General features: G+C 39.9%; 1 protein-coding gene across 1 annotated transcript; it reads left to right on the top strand.

Annotated features, from left to right (window-relative positions):
- The first annotated feature begins 159 nt into the window (after positions 1–159).
- Positions 160–8682, top strand: LOC129836516 (eukaryotic translation initiation factor 4E-binding protein 2-like). Its single transcript, XM_055902806.1, has 3 exons — positions 160–511; positions 4636–4821; positions 6529–8682. The coding sequence occupies exons 1-3, from the start codon at positions 373–375 to the stop codon at positions 6558–6560; spliced, it is 357 nt and encodes a 118-aa protein (XP_055758781.1). The 5' UTR covers positions 160–372; the 3' UTR covers positions 6561–8682.
- Positions 8683–19168: the final 10486 nt, after the last annotated feature.

Consider the following 19168-nt stretch of genomic DNA (forward strand, 5'->3'; position numbering starts at 1 on the left):
GCTTAAACCCAGAAATGCATTGGGAAATTTTTGACAGATTTCGGCGTAACCATCTCGCTTTGCCTCTTCCTCTCTGTTTGAAAACTGTGATTATTCTTTATCGTTTGTCATTGCATAATAGCTCCACCAGGCGACAGCGGGTCTACTCTTCCACGACGTCATATCCGGTCTCCTTGTGTTGTTGTTCTTCCTGCCTGGCGGAGGGAGTGGGGCTGTGCTGACGGCTGGGAGGACGAGAGGAGCCACAAGAAAAACTTGGGAAGAGATAAGAGAGAAAGAGAAAAGGCCGTGGGTTCCACCGTCCGTCGGGTTAGGGCATCAACCACCTACAGATTACAACACCGTCTAACCAGTCACTAAACCGGGGGTGAAATGTCGTCGTCTACCAGTCGTCAGTTTAGCGAGAGCAGGGTCATTCCGACCAGGACGGTGTTGATAAACGATACAACGCAGCTACCTCATGACTATTGCACCACCCCAGGAGGCACTTTATTTTCGACCACTCCGGGAGGTAAAAGCAACACAAATGTATAAATTGCATATTATTGCTTGTTTGTCCCGCCCCTGCCGTCGCGTTTGGCAATGTGATTGGTTAGTGTTCAACAGCAGTGATATGAATCATGGTGGCTGCCTACATAACAATGCAATAGATTATTTATTGTAGAGGAGGCTGGTGGGAGGAGATATAGGAGGACGGGCTCATTGTAATAGCTGGAAAAGATAATTGAACGGTATCGAACTCATCAAACATATATTCCATTCAAATCAAATGTATTTATATAGCCCTTCTTACATCAGCTGATATATCAAAGTGCTGTACAGAAACCCAGCCTAAAACCCCAAACAGCAAGCAATGCAGGTGTAGAAGGAACTGCATTCCTGCCATTACATTGAGCCCACCCTCCTAAAGCGCTTCCCACCAGTCGCCTCTGATTTATTGATTTATGCTCGATTGTGTCATTGTCATTTTCAATAATTAGTTATGTTTTGAGCTAGTCTCTATTAAAAATAGATATGTCCATTTTATATATTATATAATAATTAACAGATTGCATTTTGCTCCCCGTCACTTACTGGCTTTGCATACTGGAAAGATTTGCTTCCCTCCTGCGCGCCACTGTTCTGGTTCAGTGCAGTTAGAAAGCCGTAGTTGCACCACTGATATTTAAAATGAAAAGGCACCTGCAAAATAAAATATTGTATCAATTAGGTTGTGCTCTTACATTTGTATCATTGTTTCATGTCTGATGTTGTCATTTCACTTTGCCTGTAAGAATCACGATGATCATGATGATTAGGCTTCGCTGTATTGCAGCCTCTGGGAGAATCTTAAAAAGGATCAGACCCTTTTTTTTATTTAAATTTTCGCCTGAAATGACATACCCAAATCTAACTGCCTGTAGCTCAGGACCTGAAGTAAGGATATGCATATTCTTGATACCATTTGAAAGGAAAAACTTTGAAGTTTGTGGAAATGTGAAATTAATGTAGGAAAATGTAACGCATTAGATCTGGTAAAAGATCATTTGTTTTGTTTGTACATCATCTTTCAAATGCAAGAGAAAGTCCATAATGTATTATTCCAGCCCAGGCGCAATTTAGATTTGGTCCACTAGATAGCAGCAGTGTATGTCCAAAGGTATAGACCGATTCAATTAACCATTGCATATCTGTTCAAAATGTTGTATCAAGACTGCCAAAATGTGCCTACTTGGTTTATTAATACATTTTAAAGTTCATAATTGTGCACTCTCCTCAAACAATAGCATGGTATTTCACTGTAATAGCTACTGTAAATTAGATAGTGCAGTTAGATTAATATGTCTATGTCATGGGATTTCTTTTTGTTACTTATGTAACAGTTTAGCTTTCGTCTGTCCCTTCGCCCCGACCTGGGCTCGAACCAGGGACCCTCTGCACACATCAACAGTCACCCTCGAAGCATCGTTACCCATAGCTCCACAAAAGCTGCGGCCCTTGCAGAGCAAGGGGAACAACTACTTCAGGTCTCAGAGCGAGTGAAGTCACCGATTGAAACACTATTAGCGCGCACCACCGCTAACTAGCTAGCCATTTCACATCGGTTACACTTACAACCTCATGCTAATCACATTAGCCTACGTTAGCTCAACCACACCGTAGAGGTTGCTCGTGCTGTCTCGCCTCCTTCTCAAAACCAATTGGAGCACAAGTTCAGAGGGGAGGGACCTCTGGCTTTCTCATCCAGTGGGTTTTGAGGAAGAAGTGAGGACTATGCAATTGAGATCTCCCACTGACCCAGAGTAGCCTTCTATCAGCCTACCAAAGGTTCCACCGTTGTACAAAACCTGCATATCTGGTAGCTCGCAAGTAGATACTGAGAAATAATCAGTAGGCCTAATGTTACATGATTAAATCTGTGAAATAATTTCTCCCCCAAACTCTTTACAGGCATTTAACACCATTCTGCATTTTTGACATCTATTTTCCCAACATCAATCACTTAAGTCACATTGTTAAAATGTTTTCATTCAGTTACAAAAGTAACAGTCCATGGCTGAGCCCTATATGTGAGTGCGCCGTGGCTGCTTCGTGGTTAAAACAACATTTGTATAAGTACTGAAAAGCTTGGTTCTGGTGACATTTTAAAAGGAAAAAACTCAAATTAAAATAATATTTCCAACCCCAGAAATGAGCTCAATAACGTATTGGTAAAATTATTATAGTATACAGGATGCAATTTCTTTCTGAAATAAAACATTTATCTTGACAAAATTAAGAGGGGAACATTTGACTGAACATGAATTAGAGCCAACAAAATCATGTTCATCACAAAAGGAGGGCGTTGGAAATCTCTTTCCAGGTTCTTACAAAAACCTAGTTCTTCATCAGGCATCCATATATAGGTGGGGGGTGAAAGGTCCTATATATAGGGTCTGTACTCAGTGACATCCCTTCCTGAAACAGGAGGTAAAAGAATGTATAACAGAGGTTCACAATATTAACATTCAATGTATTAAAATATATGATCATACACAAGGAATGTGATCAATATTTACAGTAATATACATACAATATTCAATTAGGATAAAAGCAAATAAAATAAAATAAAAAATTGGGACATTTTGAAACTCTAAAAACAGTTTCAAGTCAAACTCCTAGTTAAGGCCAAGAAGAGGGTGTGCTGAGCCTGTGGATCCAGAAAGAATCCCTTTGAAGAAGTTTCCTCTCAATGTCCCCGCCCCTGCGTGACATCTTGGCCATTTCTATTCCAATATATCTCATAGAACTAATAGGATGTCCAGCTTGTATGAACAGCAATGAACACCAACCGGATTGTTTCTCACCTGCCCGTATATTGCTGCTGTGCTCAGTGATCCGTGTCTTAAGGCTTCTATGGGTTTTCTCTTAGTAAGACAGACCACAATGACATTTCAACATGTAAATAACATTGGTGGACATGTAGATAATCAGGCCTTTGATCTTAAATCTTTGTCCTGTGCGGGGGTGGGTAAATGAGTTGCATTTGTAAGTGTGGCCAATGTGTTCAATGCAGCTTCATTTGTAATTACCCTTCGAAACCTTGTCCAAGCAAGTTTCCCTTTTCTCTGGTGGGTAATCAGATTTAACCACCATGTCTCTCACCTTTGGTTTTTAAAAGACCATACGTGAAGGATATTAAAAAAATGGGTTTCAATCAAAGCTGTCATCAAGGCAAAGTATGACTGCTTTGTAGAATCTGAAATATAAAATATACTTTGATTTGTTTAACACTTTTTTGGTTACTACATGATTCCATAAGTGTTATTTCATAGTTTTGAAGTCTTCACTATTATTCTACAATGTAGAAAATAGTAAAAATAAAGAAAAACCCTGGAATGAGTAGGGTGTGTCCAAACCTTTGACTTGTACTCTCTATATATATATGGGGCAATTTAGCAAGTAAGATGTGTTATCTGTAACGGTTATGATAAATTAGGCATTGTTGTGCACTGTTGGTGTATAGATAGATACTGTAATTTGCAACAAAAACAAATCTGGCATTGTGTTTTTAAAATGTTTATTTTTTTTGAGTACTGGAGTTCAATATAATTTATTGTGGTAGAACTTAAGTAAAATAATTGTGTTCTATTCATAAATATCGATTCCCCCTGTGTAGAATTGCATGAAATTGTGAAAAATGTAAATAATAATTGTGCACCACCACTTTGACAGTCAGGCGCCCATGCCAATGCAGTGTTGCTCATAACATACGTTATCTTTTGTTTAAAATGGGTCTTTAAATATATATAGCGCTAAACCGGTTTATGCTCTTGCCCTTTTTATTCACAGATGTGTGCATTTGTGTTCTGTGACTGTCATCACCCATTGTAATGATGACAGGACGAAATGTGCAAGATTAATGACATTTGACCTTGATTGGCTTGTATTTGCACTCCTACACAGTGCTACACTATTGCATGTTGATTGACGGTAAATTGAAGAAAACAATGACTGTTATAGATGTAGTATAATCAACATATTATTATCCATATGGTGTATCAGTTCTCTAAAGCAGGTTTGTAATACATATGTTGTCACCTTATTTCTATACAGTCAACGGTTGGAACTAATATGTCAATGATGTTACTAAATAATCACTCTCCTCCATCGTAGGGACCCGGATCATCTACGACCGTAAGTTCCTGTTGGACAGGCGTAACTCCCCCATCGCCCAGACCCCCCCGGCTCACCTGCCCATCATCCCCGGGGTGACCAGCCTCAACGTCCTGACCGAGAACGGGAGGAACGAGGTCAACAACCGCATCAAACCCAACAACAGTCATGGCAAGACAGCCACCGGTCAGTAGGTGTCACGATTGTCTAATTCCTCCTCCTCAGATGAGGAGGAGGTGTAAGGGTCGGACCAAAATGCAGCGTATGTTGAATCCATAATGATTTATTAAATGAAGACGAAACACGAAGAACACTTGAATAAACTACAAAACAAATAAACGATGTAGACTGACCTAAAACATGAGAACTTACATATAACACGAAGAACGCACAAACAGGTACAGACTACAACAAACGAACGAACAAACGAAACAGTCCCGTGTGGTGCACAGACACAAACACGGAAGACAATCACCCACAAACAAACAGTGAAACCAGCCTACCTTAATATGGTTCTCAATCAGAGGAAACGTCAAACACCTGCCTCTAATTGAGAACCATATCAGGCAACACAATAAACCCAACATAGAAACACAATACATAGAATGCCCACCCCAACTCATGCCCTGACCAACTAAACACATACAAAAACAAGAGAAAACAGGTCAGGAACGTGACAATAGGCTACTATTACACGGAGAAGTATTGTTAGAATATATATCGGGCAGGTTTCCCAGACACAGATTAAGCCTAGTCTTGAACAAAGAAGTAACCAAGAAACTCCATTGAAAGTGCTCTTTAGCCCAGGACTAGGTTTATCTTGGTTCAGAAAACCATCCATACATGTACCTCTATGGAGTTGCTACTACTAGCCATTTTAATATTAGAATAACTATCACATTACACATTTAGTAATGACAGGATGCATTTGAAAGTTCAGGCACGGTCAAACTTTGGTATGACTTAATTATGTTATCGATCGGAGAGGGGGAAAAAGGTGCTCGTACATTGATGAGCACACCAATGACGGCATTAACGATACGTAATAAAAGAAAGACGGCATTAACGATACATATTAAAAGAAAGACGACATTAACGATGCGTAATAAAAGAAGGACGGCACTTCTTCCAGCCTATTTCACACCGTAGCCTCCTGAATTTGCAAGATGATCTTCTTTCATGTTGATTCAAATGTGTCACTGACTCGCCCATGGATTGATGGTCCAGCATTTTCTCAATTAATATTTTGTTGTTCGGCTAGCCATGTGCAACATGTACGGCTAGCCATGTGCAACATGTACGGCTAGCCATGTGCAACATGTACGGCTAGCCATGTGCAACATGTACGGCTAGCCATGTGCAACATGTACGGCTAGCCATGTGCAACATGTACGGCTAGCCATGTGCAACGGCTAGCCATGTGCAACGGCTAGCCATGTGCAACGGCTAGCCATGTGCAACGGCTAGCCATGTGCAACGGCTAGCCATGTGCAACGGCTAGCCATGTGCAACGGCTAGCCATGTGCAACGGCTAGCCATGTGCAACGGCTAGCCATGTGCAACATGTACGGCTAGCCATGTGCAACATGTACGGCTAGCCATGTGCAACGGCTAGCCATGTGCAACATGTACGGCTAGCCATGTGCAACGGCTAGCCATGTGCAACATGTACGGCTAGCCATGTGCAACATGTATGGGCAGTTACAAGCCTGCTGGAGGTAGTGCCAGCTGCGTGATCAATGTCCACCTTCATAACATGGATGAAGCCTGAGCTGGAATGTGGCTGGCTAGCTTTATAAAAGCCTAAGTAGATCTAGCTTCCATGGTAGTATATAGTACAATGCTTTAGAGTACACTGTTGGTTACATTTTATTTGTGTTCTTGTGTTTAAAGGTGAGGACGCTCAGTTCGAGATGGACATCTAACCACCTCTGAGGAACCTCAACGGAACAACAGAAGAAGGAACTAACCTTGTACCTGTGCTGTGCACCAGTGGCTTGGCTTGTAGAAACCAATGTTGTGAGCCCTCACGTCACTCATGGCAGCCATCTTCTTTAGCTCTCTGTCTCTCCGTCGCTGGGTGTGATGTATGTAAACCATGCAGATAAACTATACCATATAATACGGTGGCTCTGTTTCAATGTCCATGCTAGGATACCACTTAGAATGAAGCAATGTATTTCACATGTATTCCCCTAAGTGGTATAGTAGTGGGATATTGGAATGCAGTCTCCATGTACTGTAGCCAACTCTTCTATGGCTTGACAACGAAACTACACAGAGGCGTTGGCTACAGTACAAACCAACTGGGCTACCAGGCTATGGACAACCCTGAGACCTAGTGGGAGACTGCTGGTCTATTCGAACAGGTCTCAGGGTTACAATTGGCATATTTGTATGTACTTCAGCAAAACAGCAAGAGAAAGGGTCTGAAACCAAGGCAACCAGAGATAGTCTTACCCATTAACTAAATGTAGATGCCCAAGTCAATGCAGTAATCTAAGATGTCCATTCTGTATGTCTGTACTACCAGAGCACACTGTAAACAAAGCCTTCTTTACCACTTCAGACTTTTTATAATGGGGCCCAGGAAACTGTGCAACATTTACTACTTGTACTACTTTGTAGAGCAAAGTACCGGCCTTCTTTTTTAAATGACTGAATATGCTCCAAGGTCTCATAGCTGCCTGTTTTGTAGTTCATTAGGTTACCAACAATTAAATTAATATGGACGATGTGACCAATTTTTCTTTTCTTCTTCAGATTAGCTGAGAATTTCATCGTCATTCCAAGCCTTGAATTATCCATCACCAATACAAATCTTATGTTATGTTGTGTTTTGGGTCTTTCTGGTAAAGGATTTTATGAAGATTGGGCTTTTGGTTTGTGGTAATGATTTGATAGATTTGCAAATGGAAGGAACAAATTAATTTATACATTACTTACAAGATTACAAGACAATAGTTAGGTTTAAACAGTCTGATATTTGCTGCATTTGAATGAACAACATAAACTGTTAAAGAACACTGAGATTTATTAGAAAATGAGAGGAAAAAGTTTTAAAACGTGAATCGTTTCCAACCATTTTTCTATGCATTTTATTACATACATTACTTCTATCTTGACATTTAACTTTTTTCAATGTCAAATACCAAATGGACATGAAAGGAAGAGCTGAGACCATTTTTTCATCAGACGTTGATACTGTATTACAGACATCCCCCGTTTAGGTAATAGACCATTTCCACCATCTTTCTTACATTAATCTCTTCTTTCAGTCTACTGTGCTAAGTGTCTCCACCCCATGCGTTACACATTACATACCAAGATAAAAGGTTGCAATGGAGTTCCTTGTCTACTGATTCAAATGACCCTCAACCAGAAAATAGTTATATTTTAAACAGACTTTTATGTTTGTATTTAGCACTTGAAAATAAATATATTTTTAAACAGTTTTATTTTGTTATTCAGATTTTTTTTTTTTTCAGCAGCTAAGACTATGGGCTTTCTAAAAGGGGAGGCTTTGAATCATGGCCATTATTGTTTTGGATGATCATACTGTTACCATAACTAAAGCTGTTAGCAATTAAACCACATTTTCATTCCATCTCTGGGTCATCTCTTATTCAGATTATATAAAAAAAATTATGATATATTAAATGCAATTATTGGATTTGATTGGAGGAGAGAAACTGTTATTTGGCTTTATGAGAAATTATGAAATCCCAGTCTATTAATGTGGAAAATGTTTATAGTGTTAAACATACGGAGCGATTGTATCCATTTTGAATTGCACATGTTTCTGTTGGATTAGGATTGTATCTTTTTGTTTTGAAGTAGGCCTGCAGCAATTGTTTTATGGGAAACCAGCTTGAGACCAGTTTGGTTCTACATGGAGGGCTTTTTACATTGTATTTTTTTTTCGTAAAAAAGATTTGAAACAAGAAACCTAACTTCTGTTCCGATTTGAAATACATTTATTTTCAGAGAAATGCCAATGCCATTGGACACTGTTACAGCAAGATCAATAAAGTTCCTTGAAGATTATGCTGTTGTTCTCTATTTTGTCTTTACTTCAAACAGTTGCATGGTTGAAATCACACGTGGTTTTACATGGTTGAAATCACACGTGGTGTTACATGGTTGAAATCACACGTGGTTTTACATGGTTGAAATCACACGTGGTTGTACATGGTTGAAATCACATTGATAACAAATGAAGATTACTTTATTGTCCAATGTACATGACTGTCCAACAGAAATGTGTCTTCTGCTTTATCCCATTCCCATAAATACAGTGCCTTGCAAGAGTATTTAGATCTCTTGAACATATTTACATTTTCTTGTGTTATAAAGTGGGATTAAAATTGATTAAATTGAATTTTTTTGGTCAAAATACTCATGTATAAGTGGAAGAATTTTATATATATATATATATATATATATATATATTTAAGATTGATAAATTAAATAACTAAAAAATGTGTTGTGGCATACAGCTCCCTGAGTCAATACATGTTCAACGATTAAAGCTGTGATTCATCTTGAGTAACTCTAAGAGCTTTCCACACCTGGATTGTGCAATATTAGCCCATTATTTTTTTTCATAATTTTTCAAGCACTGTCAAGATATTGGGGATCATGGCTAGACAGCAATTTTGGATCCTTGCTATAGATTTTCAAGCAGATTTAACTCAAAACTGTAATTTGTCCACTCAGGAACAATCACTGTGTTCTTGGTAAGCAACTTCAGTGTAGATTTGGCCATAAGTTGTAGGTTATTGTCCTGCTGAAAGGTGAATTCCTCTCCCAGTGTCTGGTGTAAAGCAGACTGATGCATGTTTTCCTCTAGGATTTTGCCTTTGCTTAACTCCATCCCGTTTCTTTTTGTCCTGGAAAAACTCCCCAGTATTTGCCGATGTCAAGCATACCCATACCATGATGCAGCCACCACCATGCTTGAAAATAGAGAGGCAGTTACTCAGTGATGTGTTGTGTTAGATTTGCCCCAAACATAAGGCTTTGTATTTATGCCAAAAAGTGTATTACTCTGCCGTGTTTTTCTTCCCAGTAATAATTTAGTGCCTTGTTGCATACAAGATGCATGTTTTTTAATATTTGTGTTCTGTATATTTGTGTTCTTTTCACTCTGTAATTTAAGTCATTATTGTGGAGTCACTACGATGTTGTTGGTCCATCCTCAGTTTTCTCCCATCACAGCCATTGAACTTTGTAACTGTTTTAAAATTACCAATGGCCTCATGGTAACATCCCTGAGTGTTTCATTCCTGTCCTGCAGCTCACTTCTGAAGGACGACTGTATCTTTGTGTGTGGGTGATTTAATACATAATCCACAGCATAATTAACTTGGCCATGCTTAAAGAGATATTCAATGTCTGATTTGTTATTGTTGCCCATCTACCAATCACTGCCCTTCTTTACGAGGCTTTCAAAAAGCTCCCTTGTCTTTGTAGTTGAATCTGTGCTTGATATTCAATACTTGACTGAGGGACCTTACGGATGTACAGTATGTATGGGGACAGAGTAGTAGTCATTCAAAAAGTCCATGTAACTTATGTGATTTGCTAATCCAAATTTTACTCCTGAACTAATTTAGGCTTGCCTAAACAAATGGTCTGAATACATTTTCAACGACCATATTTGAGTTCTCATTTTTATTACATCTTTTTAAAAATATAGACATTTTTATTCCACTTTGACAGAGTATTATGAGTACATTGTTGACAAAAAATGATAATTAAATCAATTTGAATCCCACTTTGTAACAAAAATATTTAAAGAAATCCAAGGGGGAATATACATGGTTCGAGCAGGTGCTGGAGGTGAAAGTGTACGCAGCATGTTCAATAAAAAGAAAAGAAAATCCACGTATACTGCAATCTTTTTTCCCAAGTGTGTTTAATGTCACGCTTGGATGCACTGCACACATTGAAGAGTCTTCTTTTTTTGTTGATCACAGTTAGAGAGAATCTTCTCTCTATTTTAGATCATTCTCCTGTCACATGTTCCTGATTCTATAATATTTGTAATAACAGTCATGCAACACAACATCCTTTTTTAACCCTGGCCCTTGACTGGTTATAGAGGCCTGCTATGACACCATGAGGCTATTGGTTCCTCTTACTCTACCCAAGGTTTGGTTATTGAAGAGCCCTGGTGTAGGATATTTTTTTGATCACTAGGTGGTGTGCAATGTCAAGTGTTTGAAGTACAGCAGATCCAAATGATGAGGTGTGTGCGTGCATGCGTCTGTTTTATGTAGCTGTGTGCATGTGTAAAGGACGTCACGCTTCTTGCTTAAGTTTACCATATGCTTCCCAGTGGAAACAATTTGTGCATATATTATGACGCCATTTTGTGACGTTTTTGTTTGTTTAGGTGTTCGTCAGCTGTTCAAGCATTTTTTTCTTGTGGCTTGTTCGAAGTTCAGTAGCCGAAGTCCAAAAATGGCAAAAAAGTTAATTACAGATTTCTTGAGTTATTTTTATTTTGAGGAAGTGTACTGGCTATGTTGTTGATATGGCGTCTCAAGAGGGACAAACAATAATATTGCTGCTTTGTAATAGTTTTTCAAGCGAAGGTATTTTAAGGGAGTATGCGAGCATAGATATTCACTTCGCCTAGCTGAGTTCAGATAGGAGCAAACCTGAACCTACTGTATGTATGCAGACGCCTTTCGCGAGTACCTCTTCCTCCTGATTCGGCTCACACAAGGCTCAAACCCCGACCTCTGCCTCGCTAGCACACGTGACCGCCCTCCTAAGGCCCCTTACTAGTCAGCCCCACACGTAAAGCTAGCTATGCACAACTGTAGATCCGGGTCACTGCACAACTATAAAGGACCTCACGCTGCTTGCTTAGCGAGTACCACTTCCTCCTGATTTGGCTCACACTGAGGTTCGAACCCAGGACCTCTGCCTTGCTAGCTTGCGTGACCGCCCTCCTGAAGGGTCTGACCAGTCTAAAGATGTGAACACCTGCATCATTCCGATTTCTTCAACTGATTAGTTGAAGACAAAATCTGCGCACCGGAACAAAGTTGTCACATCCCACAGTCTGTTGACAGAAAACTACGATTATGCAATTGGGCCCAAGAGGGTGTAGTATATTGGCCAATATACCACGCCTAATGCTGCATTTATAACCAATTGGGAAAGTGGTATTTACCATATATGACTGGAAAAAATCCATTTGAATGCCCCTCCAACACTTAATTACAAGTGGGAAAATAATGTCCGATTTCTCTCAAATGCTGACCTCTGACATCACCTACTAATGAAATGATCTCGATAACAGCATGTTCTGAAGTTAAACATATCAAAAAAAAATATTTATAAAAAGCAATCAATTGTATGGTTTTTGAACACTATAACATTATAATTTGTTTACAAGCATAATAGCTCTACTTTTAGTTTATAGTTGACGACGCAGCTTGTTGACCATTAGCCAATTGGTGTTTCTCAACGAGTTCAAAGCATGTGAATGCAGCCAACTGGTAATTACGACTTTAAAGCGGGTAATTACCAACTTCCCAATTGGTTATGGACGCAGTATAAGGGCTGTTCTTATGCAAAACGCAAAGCAGAGTGCCTGGATACAGTCTTTAGCAGTGGTATATTGGCCATATATCACAAACCCCCGAGGTGCCTTATTGCCATTATAAACTGGTTACCAACTTAAATTGAATTGTAAACAAGAAGTTTTGCTTCCTACCATGGTATATTGTCTGATATAGACACGACTGGAATGCTATTTCAAACAATCAATATCCAAGACCCAAACTACACGAATGATAACTGGCAAGTAAGATACCTGGTATTATCTTACCAGTTAATAATACCAGTCATCTTACGTCTGTCAACGAGATACTGTATTAGTAGCAGCGCATTTTTGTGTTGGCACATTCTTCTGCTTTACAATACCTACAGCAGGGGTGTCGAACTAACTTTGCACCGGGTGCTGCCTTCGGTCTTCACCAGGTCTGGAGGGGCGCACTGACAATTGGTTATATATACTTGGCATCAAAATTTGCCAAAAATAGTCCTCTATCCATCGTTTTCTGATATTTATTTATTTATTTTTTGACCCCAATTGGTAGTTACAATCTTGTCTCATCACTGCAACTCTCCTTCAGACTTGGGAGAGGCGAAGGTCGAGAGCCGTGCATCCTCCGAAATATGACCCTGCCAAGCTGCACTGCTTCTTGACACACTGCTCGCTTAACCCGGAAGCCAGCCACCCCAATGTGTCTCAGGAAACACTGTCCAACTGACGACCAAAGCCAGCTTGCAGGATCGAGCCCGAGGCTGTGTTGGTGCCTCTACACTGCAATGCAGTGCTTTAGACTGCTGCGCCACTCGGGAGGCCCTGTTTTGGGGATTTTCAATTCTCCCTAACCGTCTATCTTTTATTTCGGTGATTATTGCTGCGTTCACGTACTAGTCGGAACTAGGAAACAGTGAGCTGTTAAACTCCAACCTATTCCTCTCTTTGGATTGGTGGATACATCTCGTTATTTAAATGATTTTTGAATATTCAATGAGGGGTGTTGACGTCAACCACTTGTATTCCATGGAGAGGGAGATGCTTTGCTAGCCTCATGAATATGCATAGACCGTCTCAAATTTCAACAGGGACAACTCAGATATTTAAAAAATCTCAAAGTCACGGGCATCACACTTATAAACTGAGTATACCAAACATTAATAACACCTTCCTAATATTAAACTGCACCCCTTTGTGCCCTTAGAACAGCCTCAATTTGTTGTGGCATGGACTCCACAAGATGTTGAAAGTTTTCCACAGGGATGCTGGCCCATGTTGACGCCATTGCTTCCCACTGTTGTGCCAAGTTGGTTGCATGACCATTCTTGATACACACGGGAAACTGTTGAGCGTGAAAATCCCAGCAGTTTTGCAGTTCTTGATACAAACTTTTGCACCTGGCACCTACTACCATACACCATTCAAAGGTACTTAAATATTTGTCTTGCTTATTCACCCTCTGAATGGCACACATACTCGTTATATTTCTCAATTTTGTCAAGGCTTAAAAAGTATTATTTAACCTGTCTCCTCCCCTTCATCTACACTGATTGAAGTGTATTTAACAAGTGACATCAATAAGGGATCATAGCTTTCACGTGGATTCACCTGGTCAGTTTATGTCATGGAAAGAGTAGATGTTCTTAATGTTTTGTATATGCAGTGTATATCAGTACACTTGTAACAACCTAAGCATTACTAAACTTCTATTAGCCTCGTATCAAAATAGCAATTCATTTTCATCTTGACTAAATTCGACGCTCATTGCCCCCAATACAAAAACTCCTCACTAGCTTAATTTTCAATGAGCTTAACGTTGACAGATTTGGTGCGTAAACCCAGCGTCTCGCTTCACCTCTTCCTCTCTGGTTCCGGCTAGCACGTCAAGAAACAAGCTGGACACACCGTTTCCACTTGGTTTTAGTCATTTTAAAGTATACTGAGTTCGTATCCCTACATGGGCCATATGTTTGACACTCCTCTTCTACAGTATGTGTACACACCGGCAAGACAAGTGCTTTTGCCTGTTTTTGAGAGATACTCATGGTTCCTTCTCCAGTCAGCATGGCTCCACTAATTGCTTTTGTGATAAATCTCATTACCCATCAGTGGGTTAATAAAACACTTAGATGAAGCACTTCTCCTCACACTAATATTCTTTACAGGGACTTAATCACGTCTGAAACAGATCTGGGTTCGGATACTATTTGAAATATTTTTGAAATACTGTATCTGGGCTTGATTGAGCTAGCCTGGCTCAATGGACCTGATAAAATAGTTATAAAAGTGCAAACTCTGCCCATCTGGGACCCAAGGCAGATTTAGAGTAAATGCTAAAGGTGTTTTAAAAGATTTCAAACAGTATTTGAACACTAGTTGGTAATATCCTATAGAACAGAGTAGTTAGTTATATCCTATAGAACAGAGAAGTTGGTTATATCCTATAGAACAGAGTATTTGGTAATATCCTATAGAACAGAGTAGTTGGTAATATACTATAGGACAGAGTAGTTGGTAAGATACTATAGAACAGAGTAGTTGGTAATATCGTATAGATCAGAGTACGTAGTTGGTAATATCTTATAGAACAGAGTAGTTGGTAATATCCTATGGAACAGAGTACGTAGTTGGTAATATCTTATATAAAAGAGTAGTTGGTAATATCCTATAGAACAGAGTACGTAGTTGGTAATATCTTATAGAACAGAGTAGTTGGTAATATCCTATAGAACAGAGTACGTAGTTGGTAATATCCTATTGAACAGAGTAGTTGGTAATATCCTATAGAACAGAGTACGTAGTTGGTAATATCCTATTGAACAGAGTAGTTGGTAATATCCTATAGAACAGAGTAGTTGGTAATATCCTTTTGAACAGAGTAGTTGGTAATATCCTATAGAACAGAGTAGTTGGTAATATATAATAGAACAGAGTAGTTGGTAATATCATATAGAACAGAGTAGTTGGTTATATACTATAGAACAAAGTAGTTGATAATATCCTTGTCACGGCTGTCTTCCTCTTCTTCGTCTGAAGAGGTGTAACAAGGATCGGACCAATACGCAGCGTGGTAGGTGTCCATGTTTTAATATAGAAAAACTGAACAATGAACACCAATACAAAAAAACTATAAACGTAACAAACCGTTACAGTCCCGTGTGGCACAAACACTGACACAGGAAACAATCACCCACAAAATACCCAAAGAACATGGCTGCCTAAATATGGTTCCCAATCAGAGACAACGATGAACACCTGCCTCTAATTGAGAACCAATCTAGGCAACCATAGACTTACATAAACACCTACAATGAACACAACCCCATAACTCTACAAAAAAACCTAGACAGTACAAACACCCTAGACGAGACAAAAACACACCACCCTCGTCACACCCTGACCTAACCAAAATAATAAAGAAAACAAAGATAACTAAGGCCAGGACGTGACAATCCTATAGAACAGAGTATTTGGTTGTATGTTATAGAACAGAGTATTTGGTAATATCCTATAGAACAGAGTAGTTGGTTATATACTATAGAACACAGTAGTTGGTAAAATACTATAGAACAGAGTAGTTGGTTATATCTTGTAGAAGAGAGTAGTTGGTAATATACTATAGAACAGAGTAGTTGGTAATATCATATAGAACAGAGTATTTGGTTGTATGCTATAGAACAGAGTATTTGGTAATATCCTATAGAACAGAGTATTTGGTATTATCCTATAGAACAGAGTAGTTGGTTAAATCCTATAGAACAGAGTAGTTTGTAATGTACTATAGAACAGAGTATTTGGTTATATCCAATAGAACAGAGTATTTGGTATTATCCTATAGAACAGAGTAGTTGGTTACATACTATAGAACAGAGTAGTTTGTAATGTACTATAGAACAGAGTAGTTGGTAATATCCTATAGAACAGAGTAGTTGGTTATATCCTATAGAACAGAGTAGTTGGTTATATCCTATAGAACAGAGTAGTTTGTAATGTACTATAGAACAGAGTAGTTGGTAGTATACTATAATGAAACAGCAGGGAGCAGGTCTCGAACCCTCGACCTTCTACCCCGAGGTCCGGCGCGCTATCGACTGTGCCACAAAAGCATGCTCGTGCGGCAGAGTCGATTTCCGTGCTCCAGGGTCGTTACACTACTATAGAACAGAGTAGTTGGTAATATCCTATAGAACAGAGTAGTTGGTAAAATACTATAGAACAGAGTAGTTGGTTATATCCTATAGAACAGAGTAGTTGGTTATATCCTATAGAACAGAGTAGTTGGTTATATCCTATAGAACAGAGTAGTTGGTAAGATACTATAGAACAGAGTATTTGGTAATATCCTATAGAACAGAGAAGTTGGTTATATCCCATAGAACAGAGTAGTTGGTTATATTCTATAGAACAGAGTAGTTGGTTATATCCTATAGAACAGAGTAGTTGGTTATATCCCATAGAACAGAGTAGTTGGTTATATCCTATAGAACAGAGTAGTTGGTTATATCCTATAGAACAGAGTAGTTGGTAATATCCTATAGAACAGAGTAGTTGGTAATATCCTATAGAACAGAGTAGTTGGTTATATCCTATAGAACAGAGTAGTTGGTTATATCCCATAGAACAGAGTAGTTGGTAATATCCTATAGAACAGAGTAGTTGGTAAGATACTATAGAACAGAGTATTTGGTAATTTGGTATTTGGGGTTGGGGGGTATATCAGCTTTAATATTGCAGAGAGGTTGTATGTTTGATCAATTTAATAGTTTGCATAATTTCTAATCCCCCTTTTTCCCCTCTTTTTTCCCACTATACTTTTGCCCCCGCTCTACCATCCCTACTGTGGACGTCGGGCCCTCATACCACCCTCATGGAGTCTGTTTCTGACCGTTTGAGCAGACACATGCACATTTGTGGCCTGCTGGAGGTCATTTTGCAGGGCGCTGGCAGTGCACCTCCTTGCACAAAGGCGGAGGTAGCGGTCCTGCTGCTGGGTTGTTGCCCTCCTACGGCCTCCTCCACGCCTCCTGATGTACTGGCCTGTCTCCTGGTAGCGCCGCCATGCTCTGGACACTACGCTGACAGACACAGCAAACCTTTTTGCCACAGCTCGCATTGATGTGCCATCCTGGATGAGCTGCACTACCTGAGCCACTTGTGTGGGTTGTAGACTCCGTCTCATGCTACCACTAGAGTGAGAGCACCGCCAGCATTCAAAAGTGACCAAAACATCAGCCAGTAAGCATAGGAACTGAGAAGTGGTCTGTGGTCACCACCTGCAGAATCACTCCTTTTTTGGGGGTGTCTTGTTAATTGCCTATAATTTCCACCTTTTGTCTATTCCATTTGCACAACAGCATGTGAAATGTATTGTCAATCAGTGTTGCTTCCTAAGTGGACAGTTTGATTTCACAGAAGTGTGATTGACTTGGAGTTACATTGTGTTGTTTAAGTGTTCCCTTTATTTTTTTGAGCAGTGTATTTAAAAGATTTCAAATAGTATCTTAACCCAGATCTGTTTTGTAGTATTCAGGTGGATTCCATTGGACTGCAGTGCAGAGTGTGCAGTGCAGAGCCTTAACAATGAGAGTGTTATCTTTCCTCAAGGCTCCCGACTGGCGCAGCGGTCTAAGGCACTAGATCTCAGTGCTAGAGGCGTCACAACATACACCCTGGATTGAATCCAGGCTGTATCACAACCGGCCGTGATTGGGAGTCCCATAGGGCAGCGCACAATTGGCCCAGTGTCATCCGGGTTTGGCTGGTGTGGGCCGTCATTGTAAATAAGAATTTTACTTGTCTGGTTAAATAAAAAAATACATTCTTGGCCCTTCTGCTTGTGAAGAATAGGCCTCTCTACCTAATAGTATTTTGTCTACTCTGGTTTTAGCTGATAGGTGGGATACACTTACTATTATTCATTTATTCATTGGCAGGGCCAAACCGAGTCATCTAATTATGTGCTAGGGGTTTAAATGACGCATCTAATCGTTTAGACAGACACCTTTGTGTTTCTGAGGTAAATAAAACAATTCAAGTGATGTGGCCATTAAGGCTACAGATGTTGCAGGACAATTTGAAATGACAACACTGCACAAGTTGTTCTGACCATATAAATGTCTGCTTTTATATTGTCTACCTTCTACGTTGCCTTGAGGCAGAGTGCCATACTGCTATGTGGATCATCCCTGTACAGTTCACCCTGTTGTGCCCTTGGAGGATCGCATGCTTATCATAGATGCTTGGCTGTCTGACACCCAGTGAATTTTGTGTGTGTGTGTGTGTGTGTGTGTGTGTGTGTGTGTGTGTGTGTGTGTGTGTGTGTGTGTGTGTGTGTGTGTGTGTGTGTGTGTGTGTGTGTGTGTGTGTGTGTGTGTGTGTGTGTGTGTGTGTGTGTGTGTGTGTGTGTGTGTGTGTGTGTGTGTGTGTGTGTGTGTGAGAGAGAGAGAGAGAGAGAGAGAGAGAGAGAGAGAGAGAGTGAGTGAATGAGTGAGTGAGTGAGTGAGTGAGTGAGTGAGTGAGTGAGTGAGTGAGACACCCAGGGACTCAGCCATCCTGCTGGCTGTCCTGGAGAGCACAATCCCTGCTGTCAAGTTGTTGCCAAATCAGGAGTTTATGGCTGTGTTCTAAAATGGCAACAAAGCCCATTGTCAAACGTAGTATATTGTATAGGGAACAGGGTATCATTTGGGATACAACCTATGTCCAAAAGCTTAAAGAACCCTCAGGACATTAAACTCGCCATGCTTCACTACGCCATGCTGTGCGCATTCTCTGCCAATGAGAGTGAAGGTTTATTTGGTAATGGGCCATGGATAGGCGCCCAAGTTCTTTGTTTATAATGACCTGAGTGTTGTGAATTTGTACTGTTGAATATGTATGTTGTATTTTTTTGGAAGCAATGTTGGCAATGGGTTCTTCTCCTGGGTGACGTGAGTTGAACTATTGCCGCATTAGCCCCATCAATGT

This window comes from Salvelinus fontinalis, chromosome 37 (genome assembly GCF_029448725.1).
Source record: "Salvelinus fontinalis isolate EN_2023a chromosome 37, ASM2944872v1, whole genome shotgun sequence".
In the NCBI taxonomy this organism is placed as follows: domain Eukaryota; kingdom Metazoa; phylum Chordata; class Actinopteri; order Salmoniformes; family Salmonidae; genus Salvelinus; species Salvelinus fontinalis.

What these genes read in the sequence shown, in the direction of transcription:
- LOC129836516 (XM_055902806.1), top strand. Translation starts at nt 373, where the DNA reads ATGTCGTCGTCTACCAGTCGTCAGTTTAGCGAGAGCAGGGTCATTCCG. An exon ending in ATTTTCGACCACTCCGGGAG is followed by an intron (nt 512 to 4,635) that starts GTAAAAGCAACA and finishes CCTCCATCGTAG; the next exon opens with GGACCCGGATCATCTACGAC. An exon ending in TCATGGCAAGACAGCCACCG is followed by an intron (nt 4,822 to 6,528) that starts GTCAGTAGGTGT and finishes TTGTGTTTAAAG; the next exon opens with GTGAGGACGCTCAGTTCGAG.